Source organism: Schistocerca cancellata, chromosome 5 (assembly GCF_023864275.1).
Source record: "Schistocerca cancellata isolate TAMUIC-IGC-003103 chromosome 5, iqSchCanc2.1, whole genome shotgun sequence".
Lineage (NCBI taxonomy): Eukaryota > Metazoa > Arthropoda > Insecta > Orthoptera > Acrididae > Schistocerca > Schistocerca cancellata.
In genome coordinates, this window is record NC_064630.1 from 65,359,329 (window position 1) to 65,383,005 (window position 23,677).

Sequence of the window (23,677 nt, forward strand, 5' to 3'; positions counted from 1 at the left end):
ATCTGGTTTCTGTACAAATTGTAAATAGCCTTTCGCTCCCTGTATTTTACCCCTGCCACCTTTAGAATTTGAAAGAGAGTATTCCAGTCAACATTGTCAAAAGCTTTCTCTAAGTCTACAAATGCTAGAAACATAGGTTTGCCTTTCCTTAATCTTTCTTCTAAGATAAGTCGTAAGGTCAGTATTGCCTCACGTGTTCCAATATTTCTACGGAATCCAAACTGATCTTCCCCGAGGTCGGCTTCTACCAGTTTTTCCATTCGTCTGTAAAGAATTCGTGTTAGTATTTTGCAGCTGTGGCTTATTAAACTGATTGTTCGGTAATTTTCACATCTGTCAACACCTGCTTTCTTTGGGATTGGAATTATTATATTCTTCTTGAAGTCTGAGGGTATTTCGCCTGTTTCATACATCTTGCTCACCAGATGGTAGAGTTTTGTCAGGACTGGCTCTCCCAAGGCCGTCAGTAGTTCCAATGGAATGTTGTCTACTCTGGGGGCCTTGTTTCGACTCAGGTCTTTCAGTGCTCTGTCAAACTCTTCACGCAGTATCGTATCTCCCATTTCATCTTCATCTACATCCTCTTCCATTTCCATAATATTGTCCTCAAGTTCATCGCCCTTGTATAGACCCTCTATATACTCCTTCCACCTTTCTGCTTTCCCTTCTTTGCCTTGAACTGGGTTTCCATCTGAGCTCTTGATGTTCATACAAGTGGTTCTCTTATCTCCAAAGGTCTCTTCAATTTTCCTGTAGGCAGTATCTATCTTACCCCTAGTGAGATAAGCCTCTACATCCTTACATTTGTCCTCTAGCCATCCCTGCTTAGCCATTTTGCACTTCCTGTCGATCTCATTTTTGAGACGTTTGTATTCCTTTTTGCCTGCTTCACTTACTGCATTTTTATATTTTCTCCTTTCATCAATTAAATTCAATATTTCTTCTGTTACCCAAGGATTTCTACTAGCCCTCGTCTTTTTACCTACTTGATCCTCTGCTGCCTTCACTACTTCATTCCTCAAAGCTACCCATTCTTCTTCTACTGTATTTCTTTCCCCCATTCCTGTTAATTGTTCCCTTATGCTCTCCCTGAAACTCTGTACAACCTCTGGTTCTTTCAGTTTGTCCAGGTCCCATCTCCTTAAATTCCCACTTTTTTGCAGTTTCTTCAGTTTTAATCTACAGGTCATAACCAATAGATTGTGGTCAGAGTCCACATCTGCCCCTGGAAATGTCTTACAATTTAAAACCTGGTTCCTAAATCTCTGTCTTACCATTATATAATCTATCTGATACCTTTTAGTATCTCCAGGGTTCCTCCATGTATACAACCTTCTATCATGATTCTTAAACCAAGTGTTAGCTATGATTAAGTTGTGCTCTGTGCAAAATTCTACCAGGCGGCTCCCTCTTTCATTTCTTAGCCCCAATCCATATTCACCTACTACGTTTCCTTCTCTCCCTTTTCCTACACTCGAATTCCAGTCACCCATGACTATTAAATTTTCGTCTCCCTTCACTATCTGAATAATTTCTTTTATTTTATCACACATTTCTTCAATTTCTTCGTCATCTGCAGAGCTAGTTGGCATATAAACTTGTACTACTGTAGTAGGTGTGGGCTTCGTATCTATCTTGGTCACAATAATGCGTTCACTATGCTGTTTGTAGTAGCTTACCCGCACTCCTATTTTCCTATTCATTATTAAACCTACTCCTGCATTTCCCCTATTTGACTTTGTGTTTATAACCCTGTAGTCACCCGACCAGAAGTCTTGTTCCTCCTGCCACCGAACTTCACTAATTCCCACTATATCTAACTTTAACCTATCTATTTCCCTTTTTAAATTTTCTAACCTACCTGCCCGATTAAGGGATCTGACATTCCACGCTCCGATCCGTAGAACGCCAGTTTTCTTTCTCCTGATAACGACATCCTCTTGAGTAGTCCCCGCCCGGAGATCCGAATGGGGGACTATTTTACCTCCGGAATATTTTATCCAAGAGGACGCCATCATCATTTAATCATACAGTAAAGCTGCATGCCCTCGGGAAAAATTACGGCCGTAGTTTCCCCTTGCTTTCAGCCGTTCGCAGTACCAGCACAGCAAGGCCATTTTGGTTATTGTTACAAGGCCAGATCAGTCAATCATCCAGATTGTTGCCCTTGCGACTACTGAAAAGGCTGCTGCCCCTCTTCAGGAACCACACGTTTGTCTGGCCTCTCAACAGATATCCCTCCGTTGTGGTTGTACCTACGGTACGGCTATCTGTATCGCTGAGGCACGCAAGCCTCCCCACCAACGGCAAGGTCCATGGTTCCACAAATACTCACCTAAAAAGTTATTACTGCTTTGTAACAAAAAGAGGCATAACAAATTCTTGCCTTGATAAACAGCATGATCTCTACATTGTGCTTCATTGATTCATAGAAACCATTCAAATAAGTGTCAAGGGTGTGCTTGGATTATTCTGGAGAACTGCCCTCAAGAACTGCAATTACGAAATTATTGTCAATATTATAAAAAGGTATCTTAATCAATTTAGAGCCAAGGGGAAAACACACTATATTACTGTTCTGGAGATTCCATATGTGGATCATATCTACCTCATAGCTGACAAAATGCAGAACGTCCACTAGTGTCTCCACCAACTAGACATGATGTTGGAAATTTGGCTCAGTCACATGTATATCAAAAACTCAGGTCGTCTATCTCTCTGCCAGAGGATTCGTGCGATCAGCATCACTTAAGAACTAGTAGCACATTAGATGGAAGAAGAGTCGTATTTTTCAAATCAAGGAAACATGATTATGAGTGATAAACCATTTAGAAGTTGCAACTGCTGCCGTTATTGCTAAGGCTGGTGCTGCTGCCTTCAGTAAACTGAACCAGACAGTATGAGCACCTCAGTGCTTGCATCTGAAGACCAAACTAGCCATCTTCCAGACGATAATCTACCATAATCTTTTCAGTATCGCAATGGAACTCCTCATCTTTATTTTTGGCCCCACTTCCTCTGAGTGTTGCAAAACTTATCCTCCGTATCTTCTTGCATCGCCTCCTCCTCTGATTTGTTGCCAGTGGTTTGCACAGATTCCTTTTTCACTTTCTAAAAATTTAACATAAGTTTAGTTAATGTTGTGTTATTTACCTCAGTAGTGCTAAATAACACAAAAAAGAATGAAAAATTCAGATGAACCAACATTTTTTCCTGATTTTTCCAATTTTGCCATCTCAGCTGCTCAACTGTTTTCTCTTTGTTGATATGATTTTACAAATTTCACATCAATACCTTTCATACAGCTAACAGCTATAAAAACTACCTGTATTATTCAGTTATGTTTATAAAAGTGTAATATATGTTACCAAATGATAGTAATTAGATTTGCCAGCTCTGGAGCTATGACTTTTCTGAACCGAGGCAGGAATTTGTTAGTGAGACTGCATCTCCTCGAGCTTCTCAGATAAATTATTTTATAAAAACTCAGAATTATATAGTGGACTGGACTTTTTGTGACCAGAAGAAGAACCCTTCAATAAATTTGCACTCTTTATTACCTATTAGCTAATAACTTCCTCTTTTGTGTGACACAAAATTAAATATAGAGAACATACAACCACACAAGACAGTACACATTTCTTCAGGCTGTAGGTTCCAGCATTTTTTTCTCTCTAATCTTGCTACAGCTCTACACAGCATGCTTTTGTTTCTACAAAAGGATATATTAGATCATCAGTTTGTCTCATAGGCAGATTTATTTTCAGTAGCTATGATTGTGAGGCCAGATAGGTGATCCCAACTCATCGTTGAATGCAGATAGCTTTTAAATATTGTCAGTTAAAAGCTTCATTAACAGCTTTCAGATATTGTCGTTAATGTGCAGCATATCCTTAAAGCTATACTAATATTAAGAAAGACTTCTTACAAGTCGTGCTTGCACAGATATTGCAACAGGTCGACTGCACTTGATTTTTTATTAATTTCAATTTCTAGCTTTTTAAATACAGTGAGTTCCTGGCAAAAATCTACTGCATTCAAGTCATTTGAGTATTTTTATTCTAGATCGGCTCCATTTTTCTGTATATCCTCAGTTGACATATTTAAAAATATGTGACCAGCAAAGAAGGTGAAATTTTTGTGTAAATGCTGTGTGCTCTCTACCATTGTTTCAATTTGTGTTAAAATTATGTTGGATACTACTTTTATATCTTTGGACAATAGCTCAGTTGGGTCTTTGTGTTCTTGATTTGACCTCGCAGATTTCCTCATGTTGTCTTTTCTTTCTGGAAGTTCATTTGTTTTTGAGGACTAGTTCAATTTCCAACTTTTTCAATTCAGGTGCTGCTTCTTTGATCCAATGTTGTATTAGTGTTTCTCTTATGTCTTGCAAGATCTTAACAAGACCTTGTGTTAGTGCAACAGAATGCGAGGTGCTAATGTTCTCTTTCTGTATTTTGAAGTTCAGTCTCCTAATCTCTCAAAAACACTAGCCCAAACTGTTAAGTTGAAGATAAATTTAAAGTCCATCACTGCTTGTAGTATATGACTAGTTTCATACTTAGATTCTGCAGCAAGAGAGGATTCTTCACTTTTTTGCAGAGCTTTGACAACTTCCGGAAAATTATTTGATAGAGCTGTAGGAGCTAGGTGTTTAGCCAACCTTATTCTTTGACTACTCCCTTTTATGTTGGTTACTGTACACTTAAAGAGACCTTTGGAGATAAGAGAACCACTTGTATGAATATCAAGAGCTCAGATGGCAACCCAGTTCTAAGCAAAGAAGGGAAGGCAGAAAGGTGGAAGGAGTATATAGAGGGTTTATACAAGGGCGATGTACTTGAGGACAATATTATAGAAATGGAAGAGGATGTAGATGAAGACGAAATGGGAGATAAGATACTGCGTGAAGAGTTTGACAGAGCACTGAAAGACCTGAGTCGAAACAAGGCCCCGGGAGTAGACAACGTTCCATTTGAACTACTGATGGCCTCGGGAGAGCCAGTCATGACAAAACTCTACCATCTGGTGAGCACGATGTATGAGACAGGCGAAATACCCTCAGACTTCAAGAAGAATATAATAATTCCAATCCCAAAGAAAGCAGGTGTTGACAGATGTGAAAATTACCGAACTATCAGTTTAATAAGTCACAGCTGCAAAATACTAACGCGAATTCTTTATAGACGAATGGAAAAACTGGTAGAAGCCGACCTCGGGGAAGATCAGTTTGGATTCCGTAGAAATGTTGGAACACGTGAGGCAATACTGACCTTACGACTTATCTTAGAAGAAAGATTAAGAAAAGGCAAACCTACGTTTCTAGCATTTGTAGACTTAGAGAAAGCTTTTGACAATGTTAACTGGAATACTCTCTTTCAAATTCTGAAGGTGGCAGGGGTAAAATACAGGGAGCGAAAGGCTATTTACAATTTGTACAGAAACCAGATGGCAGTTATAAGAGTCGAGGGGCATGAAAGGGAAGCAGTGGTTGGGAAAGGAGTAAGACAGGGTTGTAGCCTCTCCCCGATGTTATTCAATCTGTATATTGAGCAAGCAGTAAAGGAAACAAAAGAAAAATTCGGAGTAGGTATTAAAATTCATGGAGAAGAAGTAAAAACTTTGAGGTTCGCCGATGACATTGTAATTCTGTCAGAGACAGCAAAGGACTTGGAAGAGCAGTTGAACGGAATGGACAGTGTCTTGAAAGGAGGATATAAGATGAACATCAACAAAAGCAAAACGAGGATAATGGAATGTAGTCAAATTAAGTCGGGTGATGCTGAGGGAATTAGATTAGGAAATGAGACACTTAAAGTAGTAAAGGAGTTTTGCTATTTAGGGAGTAAAATAACCGATGATGGTCGAAGTAGAGAGGATATAAAATGTAGACTGGCAATGGAAAGGAAAGCGTTTCTCAAGAAGAGGAATTTGTTAACATCGAGTATAGATTTAAGTGTCAGGAAGTCGTTTCTGAAAGTATTTGTATGGAGTGTAGCCATGTATGGAAGTGAAACATGGACGATAACTAGTTTGGACAAGAAGAGAATAGAAGCTTTCGAAATGTGGTGCTACAGAAGAATGCTGAAGATAAGGTGGGTAGATCACGTAACTAATGAGGAGGTATTGAATAGGATTGGGGAGAAGAGAAGTTTGTGGCACAACTTGACTAGAAGAAGGGATCGGTTGGTAGGACATGTTTTGAGGCATCAAGGGATCACAAATTTAGCATTGGAGGGCAGTGTGGAGGGTAAAAATCGTAGAGGGAGACCAAGAGATGAATACACTAAGCAGATTCAGAAGGATGTAGGTTGCAGTAGATACTGGGAGATGAAGAAGCTTGCACAGGATAGAGTAGCATGGAGAGCTGCATCAAACCAGTCTCAGGACTGAAGACCACAACAACAACAACAACAACAACTGTACACTTTTACATTATTTTTCTCCACATGATGGATCCAGCTAAGAAACAATTGTACAAGCCCATGAATCCATCTTCTCACCATAGAAGCAGATTTACTTATTTCTTCAATTTTATTTTTAGCTCTTTTTTCTGTTGTGAGTCTCACAAAGCTTTTTTCTTGATGCACTCATCATTTGCTGTTTGCTTCCTAAAAATATAATTAAATTTATTTTAGTGCTGATAAATCGGTTTTACATTCAAAATTATGATCATGTATGTGTATGTGTGATATATGTCTGCCGGATGGAGTGGCCGTGCGGTTCTAGGCGCTGGAACCAATCAACCGCTACGGTCGCAGGTTCAAACCCTGCCTCGGGCATGGATGTGTGTGATGTCCTTAGGTTGGTTAGGTTTAATTAGTTCTAAGTTCTAGGCGACTGATGACCTCAGAAGTTAAGTCGCATAGTGCTCAGAGCCATTTGATATATGTCTTTTATATTAATATAAGACACTCACTTTTTGTTTTAGCCCATTTAGTGGTGTAGCATTCTGGCAAAAACTTTCTGCCAAATTTTCATTTTCTTGGATACATTTCGTATCATTTTGGAGCTAATAATTATAATAATGCTGACTATTTGCACACCCAATCAGCCACGTAAACAAACAATGATCATCGCTTGACATTCAACCATTTGGGCTTATTCAGCTCAGCTCGTGTAGCCATTTAGGAAAGATCTTTTTCAAGATGCAACAGCGATCCTCCTGGCAAGGTATCACATACACTAACCATACTTTCAAAAACCAACCTAAGATACATTCAGAAATCAACTTAGGATGTGTTCAAAAGCCAACTGGGACGCATTTCAAATTTTAAATGTATAATCAATAGAACAGCATGTGCTGGATGCTAAGCACTTTGCAAAACAAGTTTTTTTCTTCAAATATATGAATTTGTCGACTTCCCTCCCCCCCCCCCCCCCCCCCAACTGTAATTACTGTCTGGAACAAATATCCGGTTTGCCTCCCCCTCCCCCTCTCGATCTACGCTCTACGGTTGAGTTGCTTCTCGGTTGCCTCTCGTTTCGGTCAAAAATAACACAACTGCGCATAGGAGCTTGAGGCGTGGAATATGAATCTCTGTCACGTTCGGACATGACTCTCTGGTCACTGAAAAATATTGTGAAAGTAATTACAGGCAATTCAGTGGTAGCTGATTTTTCTCATTGATGAAAAAAACCGCATGTACATTTAAAGTAATAAATTGTCATTGTGTAAGTATCAAACAATATAAAAGAGTTTGAGCCTTAAATAACTGGAAAGACTTTTAAACAATTTATAGTGTGCTATGTGTTGTCTTATGTGGAATGGTAGTTGCTTGAGATGATACGAGGGTTGGATCTTTAATAGTGGCAACTATTTATTTACAGCTTGTACGAAATAGATATGTGTTTCAAAGTTTTACTGACCTTCAAAGTAGTCACCAGCCTTGTGTATAACCCGGTGCCAGCTATGTGGAACTTGTGGGATACTCTTAGCAGTGCCAGTTGTGTTGACAGTTCAAACGACACGGTCAATTGTCCGACGAATCTGTAGCAGTTCTGAAGCAAATGCCGTGAAGTGTTTCCTTCAGTTGAGAAATTGAGTTGAACTCACGAAGGCTTAAGTCAGGGGAGTGCAGTATATGGTATAGCACGTAGCAGCTCCATCAGTCAAACAAATCAGTAATGGCTTGCACTGTACATGCTTGAGTATTGTCCTGCAAAATGATGGTCAGGTCATGCAGAAAGTGTCATCTTTTCTGTCTCTATGCTGTTCAGTTTTGGCACACAAACTATGACCAGCTTAGAGCCAGAAGTGATGACACTTTCTGCAGGACCTGACCATCATTTTTCAGGACAATACTCAAGCACTTACTGTGCAAGCTGTTACTGATTTGTTTGGCTGAGGCGGCTGCTAAGTGTTGTACCACCTACTGCACTCCCCTGGCTTAAGCCTTCATGCCGCTCGAACTGTCAACACAACTCGCACTGCTAAGAGTATCCTAAGACTTCCACATCACTGGCAATGGGTTATACACAATGCTGGTGACTACTTTGAAGGTCAGTAAAACTTTGAAACACACATCTGTTTTGTAAGAGCTGTAAATAAATAGTTGCCACTGTTAAAGTTCTAACCCTTGTACGTGCTCAGATTAATCATGGTAGGAAGACAAACCTGCAGCCTTATTATTCAGTTCAGAGAGAGGGTGTTTTTATCAAGAATTTACAAAAGAATTATTCTCCCTGTTTTAACGATGTGCCACTAGATAGGGCAGGCAATGATAATATCTGTTATTTTGTCTGTTAAATATGTATGCATATTATAACCACATTCAGATGAGTAGGACCAAATAGGTCTTTCAGGGAACATTTGAAAGGTAATACTTTTTTATTAAGTGCTGCAGATCTGGCAATATTTTTTCCCTTTTTTTCTTCAGTCTTTTTCCCACTCGTATACTTTGTTAGAAAATCATGCATGTTTCTGGTTGATATTGTACCTTTATCTCAAAAGTGAAATTTCCTGTATTGTAAGTCTTGCAGCTTCCCTGTTGTTCAGTTTCAGCTGGTGCATACTGTAAGACAAACTGGGTAACACTTTGATTAGAAGGTAACTTACTGTCACTGTTTCATGAGATATATATTCAACTAAAATGTCCTTTCCTTCCACCTTGAACTTGTGTTTGCTTAGGCCATAGAAGTTGAATGAAAAGTCATCATCCTTCAAACCTCATGGAAAAAATACACTAAACAAACTTCACTGCTGTAAAAATTACAGTGAAAACGTAGATACAAACTGTAATGCCGTTCTTATGAGTAGTGTTTTATTGCAAATAATACAAAATAGAAAAATAATTTAGGATTTGATGAGGCCATTTACCAAGTAGCAGAAGCCAAATCATTGACAGACACATACAAAAGAGAGAGAGAACATACTACCTTTCGGAATCATTCCTTTTTCAAGCTAGAGCAGTGACTCTTCGATACAGTGACTCTTGAAACACCAGACACTTCGGCTACCTTGCCTATAGAAGCAACCACCATATGAATTTGTCCATTTTTGAATTCAGTTAGCTCTGACATAATGCACTCACAACTACACAGGAGACTGTATGGGCCACTCCTAACACTTGCACTCTATTGAGCGCATTGCATAGCTACCATTTGTAGTCAGATACAACAGCACAACCTGCAGGCTTGGCTGCCATCTGCATTTATGTTCAAGCATGCATTTCTCTTGTTGTTCTTATATTTTGGCCCAGCCCCTGTAGGTTTCCCAGTGGCACCTGTGGCATGTCAGTCCATCCTATACCTTATGGTGGGAAGTTTATAAATGGTTCAACAGAGTTGCTTCACTAACAGACTTCTATTTTTCAAGGAACTGGCTAAGTAAGACTGGCAGCATTCCTTAATACACTCCTGGAAATTGAAATAAGAACACCGTGAATTCATTGTCCCAGGAAGGGGAAACTTTATTGACACATTCCTGGGGTCAGATACATCACATGATCACACTGACAGAACCACAGGCACATAGACACAGGCAACAGAGCATGCACAATGTCGGCACTAGTACAGTGTATATCCACCTTTCGCAGCAATGCAGGCTGCTATTCTCCCATGGAGACGATCGTAGAGATGCTGGATGTAGTAGTCCTGTGGAACGGCTTGCCATGCCATTTCCACCTGGCGCCTCAGTTGGACCAGCGTTCGTGCTGGACGTGCAGACCGCGTGAGACGACGCTTCATCCAGTCCCAAACATGCTCAATGGGGGACAGATCCGGAGATCTTGCTGGCCAGGGTAGTTGACTTACACCTTCTAGTGCACGTTGGGTGGCACGGGATACATGCGGATGTGCATTGTCCTGTTGGAACAGCAAGTTCCCTTGCCGGTCTAGGAATGGTAGAACGATGGGTTCGATGACGGTTTGGATGTACCGTGCACTATTCAGTGTCCCCTCGACGATCACCAGTGGTGTACAGCCAGTGTAGGAGATCGCTCCCCACACCGTGATGCCGGGTGTTGGCCCTGTGTGCCTCGGTCGTATGCAGTCCTGATTGTGGCGCTCACCTGCACGGCACCAAACACGCATACGACCATCATTGGCACCAAGGCAGAAGCGACTCTCATCGCTGAAGACGACACGTCTCCATTCGTCCCTCCATTCACACCTGTCGCGACACCACTGGAGGCGGGCTGCACGATGTTGGGGCATGAGCGGAAGACGGCCTAACGGTGTGCGGGACCGTAGCCCAGCTTCATGGAGACGGTTGCGAATGGTCCTCGCCGATACCCCAGGAGCAACAGTGTCCCTAATTTGCTGGGAAGTGGCAGTGCGGTCCCCTACGGCACTGCGTAGGATCCTACGGTCTTGGCGTGCATCCGTGCGTCGCTGCGGTCCGGTCCCAGGTCGACGGGCACGTGCACCTTCCGCCGACCACTGGCGACAACATCGATGTACTGTGGAGACCTCACGCCCCACGTGTTGAGCAATTCGGCGGTACGTTCACCCGGCCTCCCGCATGCCCACTATACGCCCTCGCTCAAAGTCTGTCAACTGCACATATGGTTCACGTCCACGCTGTCGCGGCATGCTACCAGTGTTAAAGACTGCGATGGAGCTCCGTATGCCACGGCAAACTGGCTGACACAGACGGCGGCGGTGCACAAATGCTGCGCAGCTAGCGCCATTCGACGGCCAACACCGCGGTTCCTGGTGTGTCCGCTGTGCCGTGCGTGTGATCATTGCTTGTACAGCCCTCTCGCAGTGTCCGGAGCAAGTATGGTGGGTCTGACACACCGGTGTCAATGTGTTCTTTTTTCCATTTCCAGGAGTGTAGTATGGATCTTCTGCATACGTCTTGGTGTTCATCCGTTTTTGAAGTACTTGCAGGTCCTCCATCCAAATTCTGTTGTTCATTGTTTGTGTCACCCTTCATCATGAGGTAAATGGAGGGAAAGGGCTCAATGGTATATACTTAATAAAATTTTTACTTTTGGATTCCACTTTGAGTGAACACGATTTTTCCTGAATGAGATTTCCACTCTGCAGCGGAGTGTGCGCTGATATGAAACTTCCTGGCAGATTAAAACTGTGTGCCCGACCGAGACTCGAACTCGGGACCTTTGCCTTTCGCGGGCAAGTGCTCTACCAACTGAGCTACCGAAGCACGACTCACGTCCGGTACTCACAGCCTTACTTCTGCCAGTACCTCGTCTCCTACCTTCCAAACTTTACAGAAGCTCTCCTGCGAAACTTGCAGAACTAGAACTCCTGAAAGAAAGGATATTGCGGAGACATGGCTTAGCCACAGCCTGGGGGATGTTTCCAGGTAGAGCACTTGCCCGCGAAAGGCAAAGGTCCCGAGTTCGAGTCTCGGTCGGGCACACAGTTTTAATCTGCCAGGAAGTTTCATATCAGCGCACACTCCACTGCAGAGTGGAAATCTCATTCTGGAAACATCCCCCAGGCTGTGGCTAAGCCATGTCTCCGCAATATCCTTTCTTTCAGGAGTGCTAGTTCTGCAAGTTTCGCAGGAGAGCTTCTGTAAAGTTTGGAAGGTAGGAGACGAGGTACTGGCAGAAGTAAGGCTGTGAGTACCGGACGTGAGTCGTGCTTCGGTAGCTCAGTTGGTAGAGCACTTGCCCGCGAAAGGCAAAGGTCCCGAGTTCGAGTCTCGGTCGGGCACACAGTTTTAATCTGCCAGGAAGTTTCATATCAGCGCACACTCCGCTGCAGAGTGGAAATCTCATTCTGGAAACATCCCCCAGGCTGTGGCTAGGCCATGTCTCCGCAATATCCTTTCTTTCAGGAGTGCTAGTTCTGCAAGTTTCGCAGGAGAGCTTCTGTAAAGTTTGGAAGGTAGGAGACGAGGTACTGGCAGAAGTAAGGCTGTGAGTACCGGACGTGAGTCGTGCTTCGGTAGCTCAGTTGGTAGAGCACTTGCCCGCGAAAGGCAAAGGTCCCGAGTTCGAGTCTCGGTCAGGCACACAGTTTTAATCTGCCAGGAAGTTTCATATCAGCGCACACTCCGCTGCAGAGTGGAAATCTCATTCTGGAAACATCCCCCAGGCTGTGGCTAAGCCATTTCTCCGCAATATCCTTTCTTTCAGGAGTGCTAGTTCTGCAAGTTTCGCAGGAGAGCTTCTGTAAAGTTTGGAAGGTAGGAGACGAGGTACTGGCAGAAGTAAGGCCGTGAGTACCGGACGTGAGTCGTGCTTCGGTAGCTCAGTTGGTAGAGCACTTGCCCGCGAAAGGCAAAGGTCCCGAGTTCGAGTCTCGGTCGGGCACACAGTTTTAATCTGCCAGGAAGTTTCATATCAGCGCACACTCCGCTGCAGAGTGGAAATCTCATTCTGGAAACATCCCCCAGGCTGTGGCTAAGCCATGTCTCCGCAATATCCTTTCTTTCAGGAGTGCTAGTTCTGCAAGTTTCGCAGGAGAGCTTCTGTAAAGTTTGGAAGGTAGGAGACGAGGTACTGGCAGAAGTAAAGCTGTGAGTACCGGACGTGAGTCGTGCTTCGGTAGCTCAGATGGTAGAGCACTTGCCCGCGAAAGGCAAAGGTCCCGAGTTCGAGTCTCGGTCGGGCACACAGTTTTAATCTGCCAGGAAGTTTCACGATTTTTCCTATTTTGCTGCTGTCACGCCTTAGTCGGTGGGTGTATCTATATTTTACTTGAAATAGTAAGTAATATTGATCAAAGGAATTCATACATATGGAAATAAGGTCATCAGTCTCACTTTCATCTTCTACAAAGCATACATCTTACCAGTGCGTTTGATAATGTATTTTGGTTTATACTTTCTATATTTCAGCCAGAATTTTAACATAGTTTGTCATCTGCATTTATAATTATTTACTTAGGTGCACTTTCCATGAAATTAAAAATTTAGATCTAAAAGTGAAATTACTGGTATTTGAGATATTTCTTCACAATTAAAAGACACTCACACATAAGCTTTTGACCACAGGGTACGGAGGAAATACCTTCCCTTCAACCTCGAACAACTGATCCGTTCTACGATTCACAACTGTAGTTGTAATCTGGAGCTTGCTCCACACAAGGCTGAGCACCTTTGACAGTCAGCCATGGAAGGAAATCTTTTAAGGAAAATTCCACTGCCTGGCAACAGACTGCATTCGGATACAGTGTGTAGTCACTTAAAAGATAACTTAGATGATAAAAATAAAAATTCAATTCACCCCATTGAGGAAGAAAAAATCCCACCCAAAAAAGAAGGGAACCTATGACTCTCATAAATTGATAAATAGCAAGGAATATGAAGAACAAACTAGGAATATAAAAATAACAGATGATCTGGGATGAAATAATTCCCCAATTGAAACAGATAGCTGAACAAGTAGCACCAATAAATCGTGGGAAGAAACACCAATAATTCCTAGGAAAAAACGCTAGTGGTGGAATGACAAGTGTGATAAAACAGTGAAGATAGACTCCACACGTGATTAAGGTATCAGAGTCAAAAAACAGAAGAATCTTACTTGGAACTCACAAAACAAAGAAAGATCACTCAAAAACATTAAGGAAGGTTAATTGTCAATATCAAAAAGATATACTTTCTATGATAGAAACAAATAACAAGAAAACAAACTCACAAGATTACTACAAAACATTTAGCAGACATCTCAAAAGATATGATCCCCCAACACTAATACTAAAAGATAAAAACAATAAGATGGTCCATAGTGATAAAAGAAATTCAGAAATTTTAGCATAAACTTTTAATGAACTACCAAATTGTGAGGATCCTCCTGAGCTTTTTGAAATAAACACAGAAACTCCAATAAAAAACCCACCAGAAAATATAAACCCTCCGACAATTCACGAAGTTCACAAAGCTTTGAGCGAGCTCAAGAACTACAAAGCAATTGGAGAAGATCAAACATTTGCAGAACTCTGGAAGTACACAGCAAAACCCGTGAAGATATAATTACATCAATGCACAGTTAAAATTGGATCAGAGAAGAGCTATCAGAACATTGGACTACAGTTGTCATACACCCGTTACACAAAAAAGGAGAAAAATCAAATCTGGACAACTACAGAGGGATTTCCCTATTAGATTGCACATACAAAATATTGTCAAGAATTCTCTACAATCACTGTAAAGATCAACTTGAAAAGGAACTAGGAGGATGCCTACCTACAAAAGGAGACAGAAGCAACTAGTCATAACCTTTGTAGACTTCAAAAAAGCTTAAGATTGCATTCACAGATCTTCCATGCTGGACATATTAAAAAATTGTGTGAACTTCATCCCAAATTAATAAAAATGATAAAATTAATCCTTGAAAACACCAAGTCCAAAGTAAAATTCAGAGGAGAACTATCTGAGCCATTTATGATTAAAACAGGGTTAAGATAAGGAGATGGTCTATCACCACTGCTCTTGAACTGTGCTCTTGAATACTTGATGAGAGACTGGTACAAAGAGAATCCTAAAAACATAGCAATTGGAACCAAGAAAGATGATATAAACCTAAACTGTTTGGGATTCGCAGATGACTTGGCGTTACCAGCTAATAATGTACAAGAAGCTGGAAATCAAATAATGAGCCTGCAAAATATAGTGCAAAAAGTAGAACCCCATCTGGAGTCTTTCGAAAAGACTGAGATGATGGTAACAGACCCGCTAGTAATAGACCTTCTAACATTAGACAACAGAAAAATTAAAATAGTCAAGCAATTTCAATATCTTGGAGAGATTATAACACACAACTTGGATGAAAAACCTGCTTGGCAAGAAAGAATCAATAAAATGATAAAAGCTCAAAAAGTAACATGGTGTACATACAATAAGAAATGTCTGTCAATTCAAACAAAATTAAAACACTACAGGACAGTGGTTCAGCCAGAAGTAACATACGCAAGTGAGACTCTTTTTAAAGTCACTCAGAGAAACAGAGTCAACAAAATACTAAAAGTAGAGAAAAGAATAGCTAGAACATGCATAAATAAAAAATACCAGAAGGAAGGACAATGGCAGATAGTGCCAATGAAGTAGTGTACAGGGAACTAGAGCCCATCACAGATATTATACGTAAAAGAGGATTTCTGTCTTTGGCCACATAATGAGGATACCAGAAACCAGATTAGCAAGAAAAATTATGTAGAAACTGTGGAATCTGAACAACAAGTAGGATGGATCTAGGAAATTAAATAGGATATGGGAGAACTAGGTATAACCTTGGATGATCTACAAAACAAGACAGAAAATCTCAAGAAACTGGAAGACAAGAAAATAAGATTTAAACCAAAATTAGGCAAATGGCACACAATGAAAAGAGCATTTACAGATGAGGAAAGACAGGAAAGATCGGAACAAATGAAAAGATACTGGGCAGTTAAGAAAGAATGAAACATGTGCTTTCTGAAGAAGAGGACAAGGAAATGGTTGACTAAAGTGGTTCAATGAGGCCATCAAAATTAATAATAATAATAATAATAATACTTGAAAAATTCTTCCTCGGAGGGTACACTCTCAGCATTGTGGATGATGCCTTGCCTTGTTGTCATAAATGTCAGAATGTATGCCTCAAACCTTGCACCAATACATTAACTGCTAATCACAACACTGTTTAGATTTTAACTCATTTATGACCAGATTATGTGATATTGACAATTTGTTTGGAGTAGACTTTACTTTCACTGTGCTGTAATTTTCCGACGAACTTTCTTTTCTTTACTGTCAACAAATATGATAAACAGACCAGCATCCTGCTGCAAGTATAAATTTACAACTGGTACTGCCAAAGATCCAGTTACTTATGTTGATTGACTTATGGCTTCCTGTTCACCATTACCTCTATGTAGACATAAATTTTATATGGTTTTCATCATTTACTACTCTCCCACTACTTCACCAATACTATGATAGAGTATTGAAAAACTGTTTTTATTCATATTGTCACTATAAGTTAAATCAATATTTACATTGAAACAATAGTCACCATCCATGGTGGTGAATGTTAACTGAAACTATATTTAATTGATTGTGTTCTTTAGGTACTGACATACAGATGTAGGTTGTACAACTCTGTAAAATTACAAGTCACATGTCTGCGCTCTCAGAGAACTGCTGAGGACACTCCATGCAGCATGAAAGTGTGCCACATGTAGATATGCTGGTAAATATGTTGAATTTATGTAAAACGGACTGATGACCTCAGATGTTAAGTCCCATAGTGCTCAGAGCCATTTGAACCATTTATGTAAAACATTCTGGTGTGCTCTTTCAGTTATTGCTATTGTTATTGCTAGCCAGAGACAACTGCATCCAATGTTACATGTCTTTTGCAGTAAAATAAAGAGAAACCAAGTGCAGTACAGCATTATGGAAAAGTATAATACGAGAAATGTTGAACAATAATAAATTGTGATTTGCTGAAGGCAAATATCTTGAATACATTTGTGCACTAATGGAAAGTACCATTACAATGAAGTCAGCTGGGACAGTATACTTGGGTAGGTGTATATACATCTACATGTACATTTAAAAAGAAAGATGATGAGACTTACCAAACAAAAGCGCTGGCAGATCGATAGACACACAAACAAACACAAACATACACACAAAATTCTAGCTTTCGCAACCAACGGTTGCCTCGTCAGGAAAGAGGGAAGGAGAGGGAAAGACAAAAGGATATGGGTTTTAAGGGAGAGGGTAAGGAGTCATTCCAATCCCGGGAGCGGAAAGACTTACCTTAGGGGGAAAAAAGGACAGGTATACACTCGCACACACACACATATCCATCCGCAAATACACAGACACAAGCAGACATTTTCTGCTTGTGTCTGTGTATATGCGGATGGATATGTGTGTGTTTGCGAGTGTATACCTGTCCTTTTTTCCCCCTAAGGTAAGTCTTTCCGCTCCCGGGATTGGAATGACTCCTTACCCTCTCCCTTAAAACCCATATCCTTTTGTCTTTCCCTCTCCTTCCCTCTTTCCTGACGAGGCAACCGTTGGTTGCGAAAGCTAGAATTTTGTGTGTATGTTTGTGTTTGTTTGTGTGTCTATCGACCTGCCAGCGCTTTTGTTTGGTAAGTCTCATCATCTTTATTTTTAAATATATTTTTCCCACGTGGAATGTTTCCCTCTATTATATTCACATCTACATGTACATGTATACTCTGAAAGCCACTGTTCAGTGCATGGGAAGAGGACGTCATACCAATGTTATCAATCTTCTGCCCTGTTCCACTCACTTATTGAGCAGGGAAAAATTACTGTCTGGAACATTTTATGTGTGATGTAAGATAATTGGTTCTGTTAGGCAAATATTCAGAGAGCCAAACACATATCTGGAAAGATACTCCATACAATCATATCTCAGTTACTGGTTGATGATGGAGTACAGTGTCACATGCATATTGAAAATCTAGGAAGATGGGAGGTACATGTTCACCTTCATATATTGTTTCCAAGATCTTGTGAATGAATAAAGCAAGCTCCATTTCACACAAATGGAATTTCCTGAATCTGTACTGATTCCTTGTAAGATGATTGCTTTCCTCCACAAACAGCAAAATGTCACAGTTAATAATATGTTCTCTGATCTGGTAACAGAAACCTTAGTAATGTTTTCAGGTCTTGTTTATGTGCATGTCAACCACTCAATCCCTCAGCTCTGCAGTGAGTTGTCATCTTTACTCCTTCTGTTACATAGACTTATTTATTTCAAGGTGAGTAATACACACACTGCTGCATTGGTTCACAAAAAGTCACTCTGCTTAAGGTTCCTGCAACAAAATGCAAAAGATTGGTTTTCATTTCACTTTATGATTTTGTCACACACCAACCAACTACATTACTCATAATTAATGTTTGTAATATAAAAAAAAGATCTTTTTATTTATATTATGATTGTTTTCAGCTGTTGGAAGACGAGAAGGCATACACCAGTCTGTGGCTAAAGATGTTGCTGCTGTCTTCAAAGGCAAAACAGCTGCACAACTGGAAGCACTTCAGCAGCAGATTGAGAGTAAAATAAGTGGAAAGCCTGAAGGAGTTGATATAGGTTATTGGGAGTCACTATTATCACAACTGAAAGGTGTGTGTGTTTGTACCAAGTGTATCATTACTCAGGATTATTATTATTTCTTCTTCTACTACTACTACTACTACTACTACTACTACTACTACTGTTACTACTACTATTGTTGTTAATATTACTATATCCTTTTGTACTGCTCTTACACTTTTCAATACTTGTTTAGTGCCTCATATTTTTATTTCATTGCTACCTTCCCATAATTTAGGAAGTTCTTCAAATTATTTCTCTTCCCTGTTCTGCATCTCACTACCTTCCTTCATCTTCATGTAATTTCTACTCCCTGTTGTCACATAACCTATATGTATTCTGTGCATATTTATCATTACCCTTAACATAACAACGAAAATAATCAATTTTTGACAATATATAATGTAACTGGAAAGATAAAAAAAAATCTGCTGACCAAGCATTGGCAGGAGAACACACACACACACACACACACACATAAAAGAAGGTTATACTTATGCAAGCTTTTGGAAGGAGTGATTCCTTCTTCCAATGAAGGTTTGTAGGGCCTTAATTTACATTAATTCCTTCTGTATCAGTATTTCTTCACAGTAACCACTACTTCCTTCACTCTGTTGTAGTTTTATACATCTTTCATTTTCTGACGTCTATTTTTTATCCTCACTCTCCCACTTCTGTTGTGTACAATGTACTTAGCTTTTCATTCTTATTAACTTGTGCATGATGTTTTTGCGGTAATCTCTGTCTTGCATATTATTCTGTCTTCCTCCTTTAAGCTCTCAGGTTTTCAAATCTCATCCAGTCCAGTCCCAAACAATCAGTCTTTCTCATCCCACCCAGTAAGTCTCTCCTGACCCACTGTTCTGGGTTACTTTTTCAAAATGTAATCCTTTTTCTAAACCACATCAGTTCTTTTCCTTGACACTTCTTCTTTCCCCTTCAACACTTTTGCCAGAAGAAGGAACCATTGGCTCCGAAAGCTTGCATAAGTATAACCTTCTTTTATGTGTGTGTTCTCCTGCTGCCGCTTGGTCAGTAGTTTACCCGTAACCTGGCGTCTCTAGACACTCTGCTCACATTTGACACACATCCTCTGACCTTGTTGCAGTTTGTTTTGCTTATCTGCAATATCTATAGTATCTACATGTGCTCACTTACCTCATTAAGCTCCACAAATCTGCTGCCTAGAGTGGGAGACAAATAGTGTAGCTCAGTCAATACAATGGACATGTCCTTAAACTGCTTCCAACTGACTGTTAATTTGCTGTAAGTCTTTTGTAACTTAAGGCCTAGATTCATTAGCTAAGTGAGGAAAGCTGTGTGAAAAATAACTGTGCTGTATTTTCATACCGAAAAGTCACAAATACTGCCCCCTAATCCATACAAGACCATAAGTTCACTTTTCTAATGCCATCTTCTTGGTACGAAGGTTAATGTTCACTGATCACTTTGACTCAAACTCTACACTCTTACTAAAAGCTCATAGTCCATATAGAACCAGTGACCTTCTAGTTAGAAACTATAACTAGAATTGTTATATGTACAGTTAAAGTGTTTGCATGTTGTTCAGTGTTCGTATTTACTCACCAAAATATTACATGACTGTTATTCTCCGTGATTAAGCGGAGGTTGTATACCATGCCATGTGCTATTACAACTTTTAGAATAGAAAGACATCTTTCACTTTAGCTAACAAAACCCTTCTTAACATTATCCAACTGAATGCTAATGGTTATGTGTGCTTTTATTGTCTTTTAACACAGTGCTGCTCACTTAGACACACAATTGAATACTTTATTGTAAGTTTCAGAGCAATGGCAGACAAATCCTTCCTCTAAAAAAACTAGATCCTGACTCCTCAATAATCAGTCCACAGATGCAATCTGACACCTCCAGAATGCGAAACCACGCTCTTTCTCACTGGCTACAGCAAATAAGCATTGTTATGACCTTTGTACAATAAGGTACTTCCCCTGCTCGATTGAACATAAAACTTTAATTAATTTTAGTGTTGTATCAAATTATGCCCTCCAAGAAGCCAGACAATTTTTAAATAAAAGTACTTTCCATGTATGAAGGACTGAAATAAAGATATTACTTCCTTGATGTAATTGCCAGCTGTTTTGACAGATTCCTGTCACACAGTGTATGTGATCCACTACAATCCACATTAGCTGAGTGCTAATGCGCTGCTTCGTGGACTCTGATAGGCACGCCGGTCCCGGATCAAATCTGCCCGGCGGATTAACGACACTGGTCAGTGTGCCGGCCAGCCTGGATGTGGTTTTTAGGTGGTTTTCCACATCCCCCTAGGTGAATACCGGGCTGGTCCCCATGTCCCGCCTTAGTTACGTGGCTCGCAGATATCTGAACACTTTCACATTCTTCCATGGATTACACTAGTCGCAGACAATTGGGGTACACTAATTCCGTCCTGGGAGGTACGGGGTCGCAGCAGGAAGGGCATCCGGCCACCCCTTAATCTAACATTGTCAAATCTGATTATCCATGCTGACCCTGCGTACCTGCGGGACAAAGGCACAAGCGAAAGAAAGTGTATGTGATCCACTGCCTGCTTGCACAATGTTATATAGATGCTCATACATAGTTACTTACAGTTTTAAGATTCATTCTTCACTCAGTTCACCACACAGTCTGATTGTATAACAACTTTATATCATTAACCAAAAATGATTTGAAACAAAACAAATTTTCAGAAATATTTGCCATAGCATACATCTTACTTCTGTTGTGAAAAATTGTTTTATGACTATTTGACATTAAGGTGTTTAAATAGATCACTTCTGTGGTAAGTATACAATCTCAATTAATGTATCAGGATGTTATTTTTATGCAATATGAAAAATTAAGGTTTTTAAATAAATATACGAGGTCTGATCAAAAAATTCTGAAACTTTGTCCACAAAATCTTTCTACACTTAACTTTCACTTATTGTGCATTGTCTCCTTCGAAATACTCTCCTCCACAATTGAGACACCACTCCCAATGCCGTTTCCACTTCCGCAAGCAGCCTCAGTATGCCTCCTGCAGGATGAGGTGAAGTGCGCCATCTGCAAATTTTATTTTATTTTATCTATCATTGCAAATCTTCATCCTTTCAAAGGCATTTTCAACTTTGGAAATAAAAAAAGTCGACAGGGACCACGAACATCTCATTCTTATTTGTGTGATCGAAAAGCTCTTCACAGATTGATAAGCAAAGGTCTTTCTGGTCTTGACGCATGAGATGGGGGACGAACTTGGTGGCAACACTGTGTATTCCAAGATGCTGTGTCAGGACTTCATGACATGATCCAACTGAAATGTTACATTCTTCTGCAATCTCTCTGACAGTTGTCAATTGGCATGCACAATTTTGTTGACATTCCGGGCATGAGCATTGTTGGTAGAAGTCTAAGGGCATCCTGAACGAGGATCATCTTTAACTTCTGCCCAGTCTTTTTTAAACCATAAGAACCTTTTGTAACACAAAGTGCCTCTTAAGACTTATCACTGTAGGCTTTCTGCATCATTTGGTGCACCTCTGTAAAGGTTTTCTTGAGTTTAACGCAAAATTAAATGCAGTCGCGTTGCTCATCTAACTCTACCATCTCGAAATTATCAAACTGTGTGATACAACATTCTACTTAGTACAGTAATGAACAAGAACTAACAGACATACAAAAATGAAATTTCTAGTTGTTATACATTAAACAAAGGTGTGTGCAGGGATGCCAACCACATTTTGCTCCGAGGTGCCATGGGTGCAAAATTACGAGTAGTCCTTTATTTTTTGAATAGATCTCATATGTATCACTGCTACCAATAAAGTTATCAACTTGAGACTGGAAGGCAGATCTGTCATCATCGTCATCATCATCATCATCATCATCATCATCACCACCACCACCATTACATCAAAGTGTTTGATATAAGGTTAATCAACAGATTAGTGTATGATTTAATGACTTGACGTGCACTCGCAAAGTGGCGCTCCATATAATGGTCCCCCCTCTCCCTCCCTCCCTCTCCCCATCCCTCCCTCCTCCCTTTCTCCTCCTCTCCCTCTTCCCTTGCCCCCTCTCCCACCCCACCCACCCCTCTCCCTCCCTCCCCCTTTAACTCAAACTAACCATTTAACCCAGTTCATCATTTCATTTGCAGGTTGCCTGTCTAATGGATTCCAGGGGCAACAGATATTTGTTTTTAGATACCTTACATAATTACTGACCAAATTTAAAATGCTGTTATAATATACTCATTAAGGTTTAACACAGTAAGACAATTATTATGATTGGAAACTGTGTATATGTCTTGGGGCAGTGTAGTTCACTGCATGCAAATTACCCCGACTATATTTATCCAGTATTTGAGACTAAGAGCATTTAGTTACTTCCAACAAACTTTAAACATAATTGCAAACATTTATGAAACTTTTTCTTGCTAATGCTTCCCACAAAATGATGAAAGGAAAAAAGTTGATCGATTACTACATTTTTGCTGTTCTTGCACTAAAACTTCAGCATCAGGCATGACGTTTTAATTTATTACTTCTTTACTACTAATTATTCACAACACACTTTGCATATAGTACCAACATAACCCACTGAATGTACCTGTAAAATTATGTCGTCGTATGACTCACAGTTCAGGAGATATGTCATAAACATTGAGATACACGAAAACTAGCTTTTGCTTAAAATGGACTTTAATTTACCCGGACTGTTCTAATCTAGTGTTTTCTAATGAGAGCACTTAACACCTTCCAAAAAACTTTAAAACAAAATTTCTAAACTTTGCTAAACTTTTTTGTGCTCACTTGCCTAATGTCAAAAATTTAACACATCAACTCATTAATTGTAAACAGATGTTTGAAGCTGTGTTGTACGTAGGAGTTCAGTCCTTTAAAAACTTCACAACAGAACTAATTCACATATCCCTAGGCACAACAGTGGCAAGACTATGATACATAGGGGACAAACCTTAGTTCGACTCAGCGCTCACTCTTTCAAATCACATGAAAAGAAAAGAATTGCAACCAGAACCAGATCCTTGTGAAAGAGAAATGGAACATATTAAATAATAGTCCATTAAAACCCAATATGTAACATATTTACCAAACAGATACAAAACATAGCTATATCTGACATTAGCTGTGTTGCACCAGCAGCATTCTGGTCAATAATTT

At 40.2% G+C, this 23,677-nt stretch overlaps 1 protein-coding gene across 1 annotated transcript in view; it reads left to right on the top strand.

Moving 5' to 3' along the window:
- Positions 1–23,677, top strand: part of LOC126187669 (cactin) — a 180,483-nt gene that overhangs the window by 111,902 nt on the left and 44,904 nt on the right. The window contains exon 7 of the mRNA XM_049928901.1: positions 18,342–18,518. Within this exon, the coding sequence (XP_049784858.1) occupies positions 18,342–18,518 (177 nt within the window). The remainder of the gene's footprint in view (positions 1–18,341; positions 18,519–23,677) is intronic.